Source organism: Saccopteryx leptura, chromosome 5 (assembly GCF_036850995.1).
Source record: "Saccopteryx leptura isolate mSacLep1 chromosome 5, mSacLep1_pri_phased_curated, whole genome shotgun sequence".
NCBI classification, from domain to species: Eukaryota; Metazoa; Chordata; class Mammalia; order Chiroptera; family Emballonuridae; genus Saccopteryx; species Saccopteryx leptura.
This window is the reverse complement of record NC_089507.1, coordinates 83,817,630-83,833,427: the sequence shown is the minus strand read 5'-3', so window position 1 is coordinate 83,833,427 and position 15,798 is coordinate 83,817,630. Positions and strand designations below refer to the sequence as shown.

Sequence of the window (15,798 nt, the reverse complement as noted above, 5' to 3'; positions counted from 1 at the left end):
AATGGATTTGCCATCATAGGGGGTCCAGTCTGTGGCCTGATTGGCACAAAATACAAATGAGGCCCCATCCTAGGTAGCTTGATACTAATGAAGATCACACAATCCATCTTTGAATTTACAGTAAAAAATGTAACTGCTAGAAGAACTGGAATATTTTTTTCTGCACAAGCGTTTTCTTGTTCTTAATATGATAATAACAGTGAACATTTTTGAGTACTTATCCTGTACCAAAGGTCTGTGCTAAGTGCTTTAGCAGATAGCACAGTACCTGGTATGTGTTTGTTAAATGTGGAGAAAGAATGAACACATTATTTATTTCATTCTCCCACCCGCGTATGAAGTAATCAGTCAACCTGCCACTATAGTGAATCCTGGCTCTGATCACCATTTTCCAGCGGATGACCTTAGACAAACAATGTAGCCTTTTGGTTCCTAAGAATCATCCTCAGCAATGTTACAGTCACATGACCTGGGAGCCATTCTTCCGCTTTCGTTGCTTGTGCATGCCGGTGCACTGGCCATTGGCCTGAACCTAATGCTCATTTACCTGCTGTTTCTTCTGGGGCAAAACCTTGCTGCTTCCCGCGTGGACTGACAAAACACACAGCCTAAGTCTTGAATAGCATCAGAAGACCTCTGAGTGGCTTTGTTTCAGAGAAGCCCAGTACTTGCCAGTGCCTTAGACATCTTCCGCTGTCAGATGCAAGGGTCGCATTAATTCTTTAAGCCTGCTTCTTTATTATGTTATTAAATGATTCTCAATTAACTTTCTATCAAGGGTATAATATATGGGACAAGCACTATTTTACTAAATTTGCCCATTTTTTTCTTCAATTTTATGTTTTTGGAGATAACATTTAAATCATCTAGTATTTGATCAATTTACAAATATGGGTTCAGAATTAAGTTCTAGTCTGAATTCATTTTTCTAGCACTTAACATAAATACACAATTAAGTTCTTAATAAATATCTTGTTAACTGTTAAAGTCTCATCTACATCCAGGAAAATTCTTTATAGATTACACATCCAGATATTATGATTCTCATTTAGACCAAAAAAAAATTCTACATTAATTACTTGACCTTTGTTATATTATTCCATTTTGCTTTTCTCATGTCAATTTATAAAATTGATATGTTTCTATCATGAAACAAGGTTCATTAAAGTAGGATTTCACATGCTAATAATTTTTTCTTTGGTAAATGTCATAAATTGAAATGGCCTTTGTGAGGCACAGGCTATGTGATAGTTTCTTGAAAAATCAACAGAAGCTTTCTACCTACTTAAAGTCTTTAATTTCCACCCAAGTTAGAATTATGCTTATAGCCAATTTCTGTGACTCTACGGAGAAGTCATTGAACAGATTGAACAGTGTCTGGCATAACAAAAGTCCTTGGAGTCAAGTAAAGCTTGTAAACAAAAGTAACTAAGAAGAGACATAATCAAATAATGACAGTTATTTAACATTTGGGAGTAGTCTGTTCATTTTTTGAGACTTCCTATCCAAAGAATTCAATTATGTTTTATGACAAGAGAAATGGGGGAAAAAACATAGTCTAGCCTATGCTAGCCTTCCTTAAAATCCATTACACAGGAGAGACTTAAAATATATATATATATTTTAGGACTTAAAAAAATATATATATATACATATATATATATATATGGTATGTCAGGGAAAGAAAAGACAAAAAAGAAGGGATAAGTTTTAGTCATTATATAGCATGCGGTTTGGCGCTGCAGTTTTATAGGGGCCAATTTGGAATATGCATTTTCCAAGTATATATATATATATATATATATTTTTAAGGATCTTTGTTGCTTTCAAAATGGGATATAAGACAGAATAGCCTTATGCCAAATATCACACCATTGCAGGTTTTATTACATGCTGAAATTTTACTTAAGCTAAAAAGCATATGGAAGAAATTCAGAATAGTATGTGGTTTTCAGTGATTTGGAGTGAGCAGCCATTATGTCCCAATTGTACCACTTGTAGAGTGTAATATACTTAAGTTAGAATCAATATCAGAAAGATATTCCAAACATTTTAAGTTGTAATCTTCAGAAAGATGAATTTTTACAGGGATTTTACAAATTTGCTGTCCTCCGTGTGTTCCTCTGCCTAACGGAGTAACCTACATAAGTATCCATACAGCCTATAGTGAGGGGCCGCACCTAACAGTCTCTCTTAGATGTTAGCCAGCCCTCACCCCGAGTGGATGAGCAATGCAGGTTTCCCAGTCAAGGAATCTTCCAAAAACTCTCAACTCTAGAAACTCAGTAATCTCATTCTTGCTAGAGCAGCAGTCTTCGTGCCAATACTTGTTCTACTAGGGTTACCCAAACATGTGTCCAGAGGAGTTTCAAGGGAACCCATTTTTCTATTCTCAGCCTCCATGTGTCCTCTTTCCTAAAAGTGATCATGGGAACTCACCTGAGCTGGAACTCACTCATTACATCTCCTTTTCAATTGCCCTTCTCCATTTTAATCGCAGGAATAGGTTACACATAATCACTATGAACATGGCTTTGAGATGCTTAGCACTGAAGCACTACACAGAAGGTCGTTAGAAACACTGTGAGTCCAGGAAGTCTCCTTAATCAAGGCATGTAATCTCACTCCCATCCTATCATTAAAGGATGCATTCCAATAAAATTTTATTTCTATGCTTTTTAAATATTTATAGATTTATCATATTTGTGCTCTCTAGCTCAATTATATACTAATAATAATTGTGATACTGATTACAAAGGAATTTTTGAATATTTAGGGCCTTATTGTCTCAGGACTTAAAAAATACATTTAATTCAAATTTCTAATTATATTTTACAGCAAATATAATAAGGTGATAAAAATAATTTTAAAGTAAAAATATATAATTTACTAGCATAAAAATCAGAAAAATTGAAATGGAAATAAAATTTCAAAGAAAAAACAAGACTAATGTAAGATTTATAAATATCAATGAACATGTTGCTCATGGATTTTTTTCTTTAAATGGATGGTGGTGGAATGAAATTGCTATATTTATATGCCATTGGTTAAAAAAAAGGTATAATAGTCATTTCATTTTTAAATGACATTGTTTACAATATTTTATTTTTTTATACCTGTTTACACTTGGAGGTGGCAGTTGTATTTTTTAGAAGATATTCTTTTCTGGTGGCATGATTAAAAAGTGTAAAGGCTACAGGCCCTGGCTGGTTGGCTCAGTGGTAGAGCAGCGGCCCAGTGTGTGGAAGTCCCAGGATCGATTCCTGACCAGGGCACCCAGGAGAAACGCCTATCTGCTTCTCCACCTTTCCCCCTCTCCTTCCTCTCTGTCTCTCTTTTCCCCTCCCACAGGCAAGGCTCCATTGGAGCAAAGTTGGCCCCGGCACTGAGAATGATTGGCTCCATGACCTCCGCTTCAGGCACTAGAATGGCCCCAGTTGCAATGGAGCAACACCCCAGATGGGCAGAGCATCGCCCCTGGTGGGCATGCTGGGTGGATCCCAGTCTGGCACATGCGGGAGTCTGTCTTTCAGCCTCCCCGCTTCTCACTTCAGAAAAAAAAAAGTGTAAAGGTTAGTTTTGAAGCCATTCTAGCCATAGTCAGCTGGTTCAGTGGATAGAGCATCTATCTGACGGGAGGAGGTCTCAGGTTCGATCCCGAGTCAAGGCACATATGAGAAATGAGCATCTGCTTCTCTCTCCCTCTTCTCTCCTCCTTCTCTCTCTCTTCCCCTCTCGCAACCAGTGGCTTGATTGGTTCACATTGGTCCCAAACTCGGGGTGCTGGGTGGATCCCAGTCAGGGCACATGCGGGAGTCTGTCTCTTTATCTCCCCTCCTCTCATTTAAAAAACAAAAAACAAAAAAATCCATCCCATCAGAGATCAGAGTGAACAAAATCACTCAGTTCTTCTGGTGCTGTCCCTAAATTCAGGACTCAAGTGCCTGCCTGGGCGTCTGGAAAAATGTAGTGAGTCACTTATCACACTCAGCAACCATGGGCAAAACTGAGTGGATGTCTAAGTAACTTTTGGATAGCATCCCTTTTGTTGGGATATAGAAATTTAATATTTGTTGTTAAACTAGGTCAGGGAAAGAAAAGACAAAATAGATAAGGTTTAAGGATTATATAACACAGGATTTGGTCCTGTATTTATTTTATAAGGACCAATTTGGAACATACATTCTCCCAAATAAGACATTCTGTATACTCATAATTTCATCATCAGCCGAGGTTTTAGAGACATCTGAAGTCATATTCTGCCTTTGAATTATATTGTGTATTTCAAAGGTGCTGATTTGGGATTGAACCAAACCAATTTTTGTTTTTAATATAACACAACAAAAGATATGTTTTATCTCAATACCTTATGCTTTGTTCTATCAATAACTTTTGTTCAAATTCAGTAACTGCTCTATTTTACAAAAAATAAAATGCTGAGGCACATCTAAACTCTGCTTAATAATAATAAACCACAATGAAATTTTATTTTCAAGTAGAAGAAATTTTGTAAAAAGATAAACTGTTAACTTAACAAATGTGGAAAATTGGTGAATTTTTTGTAGTATTTTCTTAGAATTTGAAATAAAAGTTGAAAGGAATTTGAAGCTTACCACCAAAATACAGTTTTTACAATAGGTCTTTCCTTTGAAAAAGTGTGAAATATTATGGTGTAGACACACTTCTTTATATATTTTGTTTTTTAAATGTTTTATCTTGAAACATATGGTATGGATACCTTTGTGTTGGTTAAGAGTCCTTTAAAGACATTTGAGGCCACTATAATAATGAAGGGGAAAACTTATGCTGCTTTTCCCATGAAAGAGAAAACAACTAATAACAATTTTTTGAAAGCAACTTTTTCACATTCTAAGAATATATCTGAATATGAAAATTGTATATGGCTGGCCATCTTAATGTCTTATCCTTGTAAAAAGGTGTTGAAACCAATTAGAATCTGTTGGATTGAGATTGTAAAACAAAATCTGACCAGTGCAGTGTTCTGGGGCTGTCTGCAGAAGGCCTAGAGTGACTGCACTGCCCGAGACCTTCCTCATTGCCTCCTCCAGCGAGCCATGCCTGTCCCATATAATACGGAGAATGGGAGGAATAGAGACCGCACTTCCCCAAGCTGCTGTCTCTCCTCACCCTCAAAACCAAGCTCTTCCAAGTACACTTTTTTTATTTTTTGATGTTTTATTACAGAGCGTTTAAACATACAGGAATGTTGAAAGAATTTTATAGTCACTACCCATTCCTTACTTTCTACAGTTAACACTTGACTGAATTTGCCTTGTCACATATGTATCTCTCTACCTGTTCATCGTTTTAACTTTTTTTTTCTTTTTTGAGAGATGAATGAGAAAGTACCATTTATCTTTGCTATGTGGACAGGGATGTCTAAGCTCCTGTATCTATGCACTTCTGAGCTAAAGCCTTTTACCATTTGGCCCCAGGCACTGCCTGCTTTCCCCCCCCCCCCCCGCTGCACCCCGGGGTTCCCACACTCCACTCACACCAGACTTCTTACCCATCACCCCGACATACCAAGGATCATCACAGCCATGTGTGTTTGAGAATTCTCTACCTTCTATGGAGAGTACCCATTCTCTCTACTCTTGACCTCTCTAAGATCCTTCAACTATCATGTAAGTGAACATTTTTTCTCATGCCTCCAGGCCGTTGCCACCTCCTCCCAGTGGTGTGCTGGTAAATGTTTAACCTAGTTACCAGGGGAAATGGCCCTGCTTTGTGGCATTTGCAGATTTCCATAGTGTAGATTCTCTTCCCCACAGCTGGTTTGGGGCCACCACCATGAAGTCCCTGAGCATGGAGTTAAGGGAGAAGTTTGCTCAGTTATCCTTTCACTAGATGACAGCATTTGTCACAGTCCATTGTCATTGCTCACATGCTCTCCTAAAGCAGAGACCACACCTGACTCCTGGTTCTGTTGGTAGCGGTTGGCACGTGGCAGGCTACACAGGACGGTTCACAAGAACATTGAATGAGTGATTTGGGCAATAAATTGAATTCTGTACAGCACTTTCCACACACCCCTAATTCAGCTAAAAGTGAGGAATTTATAGTAGCAGCCCAAGGGGTTGGAGCTGTGAGCGGGAGGACAAAGCCAAAACCTGTAATGTGCAGCAGACGTCCACGTGGTAAGAATCTTCCCCCACAGGGCCCCTCAAGGCTGGGCTTCGCAGCCCTGCAGCTGTTCAGTTCCCTTGGGGCTGAAATGAGCCTGTGGGCCTGCAGCACTCCCTCAGCAGGCCGCATGGAAGTCCTTACAGCTTTTGGGGAGGTGTCGGCCAGGTGCTACCCTAAGGTCAGCAAGGGCACACGTTAAAAGCAGATCTTTAAAGATTCCCTGGTCTGTACATTAGCCTCTTCTCCCTTGAGGAAAACTGAGTTCTGCAGGGTTCCCTAGATTCTAGAAAGAGTACCGTAATACCCCAGGGATAAAAGAATATTAGAACTTAAAAGTTAAAGAGTGACTGAGGCCCAGAACAGAAGGAATACTTATTAGAATGGAAACACAGAATGAAATTTTACTTAAAATTACTAATTTTTTAAAACATATAAAATGCTGCTTTTCAGATTTGGACTTTCAAGATAAAATAAGCGGTTATATTCTTATCAATAAAAAATAGTTACCACAGTCTTTCATATAAAAGATGTCTTATGTGTCTTCATTATTTAATATACTGAATTTAATTTGATTTGCTGTCATACATTTTCATAATTTAAACAGAGCAAGTACCAAGAGTGTTGAATATGACATTATATTTATATGTTGCAGCCAGTAAAATTCTAAAAGATATGCATTTTTCCTTGATCTTGCTGTTGAATTATGGACTGGGAGGATTTGCAATGGAACATAAGTATTCAAAGAGTTTTAGTGAACTCTGGAAAATAACCAAAATCAGGAATAGCAATGCTAAGTATACAAGAATTTTTATATCTGAACTTAAATCTCTCCTGCTGTTGTTTATCTTCTTTAAGTTCAATTACATATCAAGTGACATGTTTTATTTAATTATTTTAAATGTTTGGGAGGTTATAAATGCATGGTATTAGTTTAATTTTGGTTTCGATTATTGAAAAATAGTGAAGGCAGTCTTGGGATATTGGAGACATTAGTTTTTTCATGTCTTTTCTTACTGTTTATGATTAGGATTTGGCTTTTAAGTAATTATAGTCTATTTTTATAAAAGGGGTAGCAAAACCTCTTACCTGAGTTATTGAGAAATATAGAATGAGAGCATTTCCTCCTGAAAAACAGTGCTCTGGGATGCGGGGAAGTACCTTCGTTGGAAACACAACTGTGAATAGATAATGTAGCATATCTGTTACATGCTCTCCAGGAAGTCATTGATTTGAAAAAATAATAATAATAAGGAATGATGAACTGGCTTTGTCAGAATGCTCATTTTACACTTAAAATTTAATATTTATTTCCATGCATCTGCTAATATTGAGCTCAGAAGACCAGCTCTACATAATTCATTTCCTTTCCAACTTAGCGGCTCACTTTTCTTTTTCCTGGTTATGGTTTTTATAAGTCCTTTATTGAAAATCTTCTAGGAGATTGTTGTTTTTACATATTTTATAAACGTATATATTTTATTTTATATTTTCCCCTTTTCGTTTCTGTTAAATATGTACAGTTTATTTCCAGACACTTAACAACTCCTTGCTGCTTTTCTTGTTGTGCTTCTAAATATAGTCACGATTTTTGGAGCTCTAGCACACTTTCCATTTTCCGTGTCTGTTGGGTGGATTTAACGATCTGACTATACTGTTTGCTGTAGAGGGTCAGAATCTTTTTCCTCAGCACATCGTGACCTCTGTCTGGGTAGACTGGATTATATTAAATATAGGGTAGCAGTAGCACAATGTTAGACTGAAAGTAGCGTTGAGCTGCATAACTGAAATATATATATATAGGAAGACCATCTTAAGGAGACTAATTTCCATCCCTGTTTTTTTCTTTCTTAACAAATGTCCTTTACTAGTCTCTTGTTCACAAATTATCTAAAACCCAAGCACAGAATCTTCAGACTTTTAGGTGGTTTCCAGGACAGGACCTGTTGTATAAAGAATCTTAATTACAAATTATAGATGATTAAAAATTTCCAAAAATTCAGAATAAAATTTGAGGCAGGGAATCCTATACCCACCCCCTTACCCTCCCCATGTTCCAGCCAATGGAGAATAATTCTAAGAATCAGAAGTGAGTGAGAACCCATGGTTCCGCTTGATTATCAGTATTGGCTTGGAGAATGGCTTTTTTCCATATGGACTTAAACTTACTCTAGTCATCTGCAGACAGAGTAGCTCTAGGCAGAAATAGTAAGTCCTGCTGTCAGCTGTGTTGGGAGATGACTGCCATGTCATCACATGAGTGACCACAGAGAGAAAGAAATGAGCAACATTTCCATGGGCTGTTTGAAGGCTTTCAGGTTAGAGCAGGGGTCTCAAACTCGCGGCCGGCCTACGGGCCGCATGCGGCCCGCCGAACAATTTTGTGTGGCCCGCAGACTAATCCACGAAGTTCAAAATATTTTGGATAAAATTAAGTAAGCCTAGGGGCCTACTTGTATTTTTCATTTCTCTAGCATCCTAGCTAGATATTAGCTTAGTTAACAGCAGTTGTGATGCAAACTACAGTTTCTGGTCGTTTTGTGACACTGAAAAGTGTTGCATAACAGTTGCCTTTTGTAGACCTAGTGCGGCTGCCCAAAGGCTGTGATCTTGCTCTGCGGCCCACATGCTGAGTTGAGTTTGAGACCCCTGGGTTAGAGGGAAGGTGAGAGGCTGGCAGCTCACTGGCACACACCTGGGGAACACCCATGGGTACGTAAGATAGGTCTGCATTAGCATCACCTTTGACAAATTAACCCGCTCAGGAGAAGAAAGTGGCCCATCTGTTTTCACTTTCTTGGGGTGAAGAGAAAAGCAGAGGCCATTTTAAAATTGTGTGAGAGTGTTGCTGTGAGTTTTCTTTCTTATAGAAATGTTAGGGTGATGATTAATTGTTTGACCTTTATCAAACAATGTGAAAGACTTCAAATCACATTCTTGAAAGCCTTCCAAGGGAAACAGCAGAAATCTTTTTTTCCAAAAAGGTCAGAAAGCTTAATTCTTATTATGACTTTAAAGACTAAAATTTACACCAGTTACCACCTATAAACTACAGTCTTTAAACTGTTCATCGAGTTAGGAACATTCTGATATTATCTAAAAAATATATTTTGTTGCACTTCTTTTAGTGGCTTGTGTTAACACTTTCTACAAAGTCCCATTAAATATATAAAAAGGACATCTTATCCCTTTTGCCTTGGGTTATAAAAAGAGAAGAGGTATGTTTCTGTGACTTGCAATTTTCCAAACATGCCTTGGGAATTTAAAAATAAATAAATAAAACAGATTCACTAAAGATCATACTAAACAGATTCACTAAAATAATACTATAGTATTATTTTTTTAAATGCTTATAGTAATAATAACCTATGTAGATTTTTTTTTCATTTGAAAAATGTAATAAGTAGTAAAACTGCATATAACTTATTTACATAAGTAGTAAAGTACAAACCATGAGCCACCATCTCTCACTAAATCCAACACAGTAGATTTCCACTTTTTCCTCTAGAACTTGTGTGAACCAACCAGAAGATGAAAAAGTATCATGTGCTAAGATAAGTGTTTTATGGCCATTATATAATATACATGATGTTCAAAGAAGCATAACGAGTTGAGACTCCCTAATTTGATCACTTTGAAGGAGAACTTTTAAAAAACAGTTTCCTAACATAGTCTTCCCAGCATGGAGACAGGAAATGAGTGGAAGATTTTGGTGACTCACTTTATTTTTCCCGCCAATGCAGGCTCTCTTTGTGTAAACAAGAGAAGGGAACTCAACGAGAAGAAAAGGGCAGAACCCGTCCTGTCTGCTCAGTGATTTTTCATTTAGCTCTTTACCCACCTACCTCCCCTTGGAAATCTCAAAAGTTGTTCTTTGGCATTTCGGGGACCTCTCAAGAATCGCATCCAAGTATTAAGGCTGAATACATAGGTTTTTAAATTGGTTTACAAATAAATCCTCTTAGAGGGAGGAGAAAAACACTGGTTTTTCTTACTGTAGCCTATTATATATGAAACCTTGTAAAATAATTACAGTGATATAAAAAGGCACTGACTAGTCAGTTCTCTGTTTTAAACCCTAGGAGCCACAGCTGCAGCCCGGAAGGAGGTGATCAGGAACAAGATCCGAGCAATAGGCAAGATGGCGCGCGTGTTCTCGGTTCTCAGGTGGGATCATTTTTCCTCCATTTGTGTTCTGAGTTTTATTATGTGTCACTTTATAAGGATTTTAATACCTTAATCTTGTAAGTTTTTTACCTAGAAGGTGTTTGTTTTACCATAATTTTTTTCTTTTAAATAGAATTGTCAGTTTCTCTCTGTTTTAGTCAAATTGAAATACACTAAATTATTTCTTTAGAGAAAGCCTCTAAATGGATGTTTCACATGTAATCTCTCTGTTTGCTGCTGGACTTTTAACACACTTATTTCACAATAGGTTGAACATGTAGTAAAATAGGAGAGCTGTTACAATCTTTTATTTTTCATTCTGGCTCTGTGGGAAAAGATGATTTTATTACATGCATTTATTTCACTAGATATTTTTGGAAATGAACATCAACCATGAAGCTTGTTCATGCAAGTCATATTATTCCAATAAATCATTGAGAGAAGAAAATAGTTTTTTAATGTTTCAATCTCATTTAGTAAAGGGTTGGGTTTTTTTAGATTTTTATATTATAGATTTTAGAGAGGAGAGAGAGAGAGAGAGAGAGAGAGAGAGAAGAGTTAGGGAGCGGGAAGCATCAACTTGTAGCAGTTGCTTCTCATGTGTGCACTGACCAGGCAAGCCCAGGTTTTCAAACCAGCGACCTCAACATACATTCCAGGCCAATGCTTTACCCACTGTGCCACCACAGGTCAGGCTGTAGTAGTTATTTTTTAAGTAGACTGTGAATCATGTTATTAGTAAGCCTGGATTTAGAAAACAAGTATTTCCTTGAAGAGAATTAACTATACCTTTCTTTACTTAAATTCAATGAACTATTCTTAGATAATACAAAATAACTCTATTTTTCATCCAAAAAATTAATTTAAAACATGGCATATTTATATGTGAGGGGTCTATAGTCATTTCACAATTATACATTAAAAAGGGTAAATAAGAAAATCTTGGGAAAGGCCATCTACCCCTTGTATAATTTCATAACCTAATTTTTGCCTCAGCTTTTTCATATAGAGTAGCTACTCTAGCTCTTTTGATTTCTCCTCTTGCTATTTCTATCCTACTTCTGGTAGAGTCACTAAAGAGTGACTAAAGGACTTGATCCCACAAGCAGGGAGCCGTGAGAAGAATGAAAAGTATTATCAGCTTTCTCAAAGGCATCAAATCAAAGTCAACAATAGCTCTATGGTAGCCAGCCAGATCTTGAAAAAGCATGTTAAATCTGAAACTAAAGCAGTATTGCTCCCTACAGCCTAATGAATGAGGCTGTAATTTTACTTCCTAACTGAACTTTTAGGACTCATTTATTCATTTACTCAGTAATAAGTATAATAAAACTTAAAGCATGGCTCTATACCATGAGGAAAAAAAGAAAGCAATATAAAGGTATAACAAGTGGGAGATAAGGCACTTATTTTAAACTATGGGATCAACAAAGATCTTTTGAGTAATGGCATTTGAATAAGTGTGGGGATGAACTGCATGGTGATGTGCAGTAGGAGGGTTCAAGGCCTGGAAAAAGCAAGTGCAAAAATCCTGAGATAGAAACAAGGGCTGCAGTTTTGAGGGCTAGCAAGGAGGCCCGTGTGGCTAGATGTCTTCTGTGGACCAAGGATGATGGAAAGACACAAGCTCAGCTGATACCTCTGTGTCAACACTTGCTTATCTCTCATGTCTCAGATTTACAATAAACGCTTTCTTTCTTTTCCTATCTGGAATCTCTACAAGGAGAAGGAAAAACAGTTTCAGCATTTTCTTGTGAAGGTATATTTAGAGAAAACAGGAGAAGCCTTTTTTAATATAAAAAGTTATTTTTGTCTATGTTAGTCTTCAAACGACATGAAGGTGTTAGGAGCAATGTTATAAATCATAGGTAGGTTTTTAAATTGTGAAGTCTCTCCAGTTCCTGCCTATTGATATGTAAGATGTATTTATTCCCAGCTGAGAAATGCTCTATGTAATGATAATCAGTGAGTTGACCAAGATTATATATATTGGTAGAAAATTAAAACAAGGTGTATTTTATGGCTTTTCCATAATTAAAGCATCTCAGAAAATTTGTAGAATACAGGTGGATCCTAACCAGAGACAAGTAAGTGAAGCTGTAAGTTAAGCTTAGTAAGAGTGAGCATTGAATTTGTACCACATAAAAAATCTTTTTGATTTATACCATACTCTGAATTAAGCAAAATAGATACCAAATTGGAATGCCAGACATGTACAAAATAAACAAATAAGAGACAATGCACTGCATGCTAAATGCATGCAGAGACACTGCTGTGGAAGAGGACAAGGGGCCCTTGTCTTCCTGGGAGGAATGCTTGTGAAGAGGCTGACATTGGAGGAGTGCTGTGAAGGATAGGCTGGATTTCACTGGGGAGAGAGTTGTGGTGAAGGCTTTCCTGGAAGCTGAGGAATCGTCAAGAACACAGTCACACAGTCCTAAGAGCAACATTTTATGAGGTCCTGGTTAAGTGCCAAGTGCCGCGCCTCACAGAGCACACACTTGACGAATCTACACAGCAAATCTGCAAGGTCGGGTTGACCTCAGTGGAGAAACTGAAACTGAGAGAAGCTAAGTAACGTGGTCAAACTCAGTGAGCAGCACCAATGAGAGTCTGATTTGAAAGTAAACTATGTAGTCAGTGCATTCTAAGTATTTAAAAGAGCTGGATAGTAAGATGTGAAGGTGAGTAAGGAATCTAGTAAAAAATGAGGCTGTAAAAGGATTGAAGTTCAGATCCTTGATGGTCTGAATATTATGGTAAAGCACTTAATTTTTTGTGTGAAGTAATTGTGGTTTTATGTGATGAGTAACATGCTCTTAGTCTAACCCGTATTTAGATAGTCTGTGTTAATGACAGTGTGAAAATTGTACAGCAAGGCAACTTATTGGTGTCAGGTAGAGCATCTAGGAAGCTATTGGCATAACCCAAGCCAAACTAGGCTATAGGAGGAAAGAACTAAAAGAAGAGACAAATATAAGGATTTGTGAAACTAGCAGATGAAAAGGTTAATGCGTGAATGTGGATGGCAGTACAAATTTGTCAGGTATAGCTGTTCAACACATTCCTTACATTTTGGTAGTTTTCAAAATTACGGGGGAACCAGAAGCTTACCTTTCAACCACCCTTACAGGTAAGGTACAGGCACGTTGCCTTGGATCCACCAATCAAAAGGGGACCCACGTAAGACTTCTCTTACGACTTGAGCACCATGAGGAAGCAAAGGCAAAGGAAGGGGATTCCTCTGTCAAGTGTGGAATCTGAGGGCCAGCAGGACAAGAGCTTCTTTCTCAGCAGTGGGTGGGGTTAACCACACAGCATGAATGTGAGCTTGATGTTGGCTCTAAACTGTAGTGGCAGCATTCCGCAGAGCAGATCCCACAGGGTGGAGGAGCACTGGTACTTTTCCCCACTAGAGAACATTCCAGTCTAGCTCTCTGAGTCTGTGAGCTCTCTAATATCTTTTTTTTTTTTTATTAATTTTAATGGGGTGATATAGATCAGTCAAGGTACATAGGTTCAGAGAAAACATCTCTAGGTTATTTTGACATTTGATTATGTTGCATACCCATCACCCAAAGTCAAATTGTCTTCCGTCACCTTCTATCTGGTTTTCTTTATGCTCTGCCCCTCACCCCCCACCCGCAGGTAACCACCACACTTTTGTCCATGTCCCTGAGTCTCATTTTTATGTCCCACCTATGTATGGAATCATATAGATCTTAGTCTTTTATGATTTACTTATTTCACTCAGTATAATGTTATCAAGGTCCATCCATGTTGTTGTAAGTGATCCAATGTCATCATTTCTTATGGCTGAGTAGTATTTCATAGTATGTATGTACCACATCTTCTTTATCCAGTCATCTATTGAAGGGCTTTTTAGTTGTTTCCATGTCTTGGCCACTAGGAACAACGCTGCAATGAACATGGGGCTGCATTTGTCTTTACGTACCAGTGTGTTTGAGTTTTGGGGGTATATATCCAGTAGAGGGATTGCTGGGTCATAAGGTAGTTCTAGTTTTAATTTTTTGAGGAACCACCATACTTTCTTCCATAGTGGTTGTACTGCTTTACATTCCCACCAAATATCTTTTAATATATCTCTGTACTGTTAAAATTAGCCAGAGTAGGTTCTGTTGTTTGCTGCAAAAACTCTGGAGGTGATGAGGGAGAGGAAATACCCTAAGACTGTTCCATAGAGGTGTTAGCCCATGTGATTGATAAGGTGATGATGCTGTTATCTAAGAAAGGGGAAGTATTCCTTCATTTAAATATCTAACAGGTTTTTTGGGAGAACTATGATAAGTTGAATTTGGCACATTTTCCTCTGAGATGCTGGAGGAAAATTCATGTCAAGGTAGTTAGAAGTTCTGCTCTGGAGTTTCAGAGAGAGACAAGGGTTAGAAAAGCAGCCATGAGGCCCTGGCCGGTTGGCTCAGCCATAGAGCTTCGGCCTGGCGTGCGGGGGACCCGGGTTCGATTCCCAGCCAGGGCACATAGGAGAAGTGCCCATTTGCTTCTCCACCCCCCCCCTCCTTCCTCTCTGTCTCTCTCTTCCCCTCCTGCAGCCAAGGCTCCATTGGAGCAAAGATGGCCCGGGCGCTGGGGATGGCTCCTTGGCCTCTGCCCCAGGCGCTGGAGTGGCTCTGGTCGCGGCAGAGCGACCCCCCGGAGGGGCAGAGCATCGCCCCCTGGTGGGTGTGCAAGGTGGATCCGGGTCGGGCGCATGCGGGAGTCTGTCTGACTGTCTCTCCCCGTTTCCAGCTTCAGAAAAATACAAAAAAAAAAAAAAAAAAGAAAAGCAGCCATGGGAATAAACATAACATTGAAGCAGCATAAGTAATGTTTTTTCAAGGGAGAGGATGAAAGTAGGAGGAAAAGACAAGCATCCTTTAGAACAGTACTTTCCAATAGAAATGTATGTGAGCCGCATCTGTAATTTTAAATTTTCTAGAAGCCACAATTTAAAAAATATAGGAAGAAGCAGGTGACATTTATAATATAGTCTATCTAACACAATCAGAATTGTATTGCTTTAACATGTAGTCAATATCAGTTTTGTTAAAGAGATATTTTACATTCTTATTTTCATATTAAGTCTTTGGAGTTTGGTGTGACAGCTACAGCGCATCTCAAGTTCTGTTTCATGGTTAAGAGCACCACAGCTGGGGCTGCCGTGTCGGAAAGCACAGGTCTGGGCACAAAGGAAAGATCAGCCAGGGACTGAGGAGGAGACACCAGAGGGGAAGAAACTCCCGGAAAGAGAGTGATACAGCCTGGGACACAGAGTCTTTCAAGAGGCAGAGCCTGGTTATCAGTGGAAAATATGGCAGAGATATTCATTTGAGGGAGAACTCAGCAGAGAAGGCTGGAACTGAGATATAGGGAAACCACTGGAAACCCTTGAGAACGTGGGTTCCGTGTGCGGCAGGAGTGGCTATCAGAGTATAGGGAGATGCGGAGCTGGGGCAGGGGTGAAGT

At 38.5% G+C, this 15,798-nt stretch overlaps 1 protein-coding gene across 2 annotated transcripts in view; it reads left to right on the top strand.

Moving 5' to 3' along the window:
* Window positions 1-15,798, top strand: part of PPP3CA (protein phosphatase 3 catalytic subunit alpha) — a 328,201-nt gene that overhangs the window by 301,197 nt on the left and 11,206 nt on the right. For both annotated transcript variants that reach the window (XM_066384438.1, XM_066384437.1), the window contains exon 11: window positions 10,230-10,314. In XM_066384438.1, coding sequence (XP_066240535.1) covers window positions 10,230-10,314 — 85 coding nt within the window. The remainder of the gene's footprint in view (window positions 1-10,229; window positions 10,315-15,798) is intronic.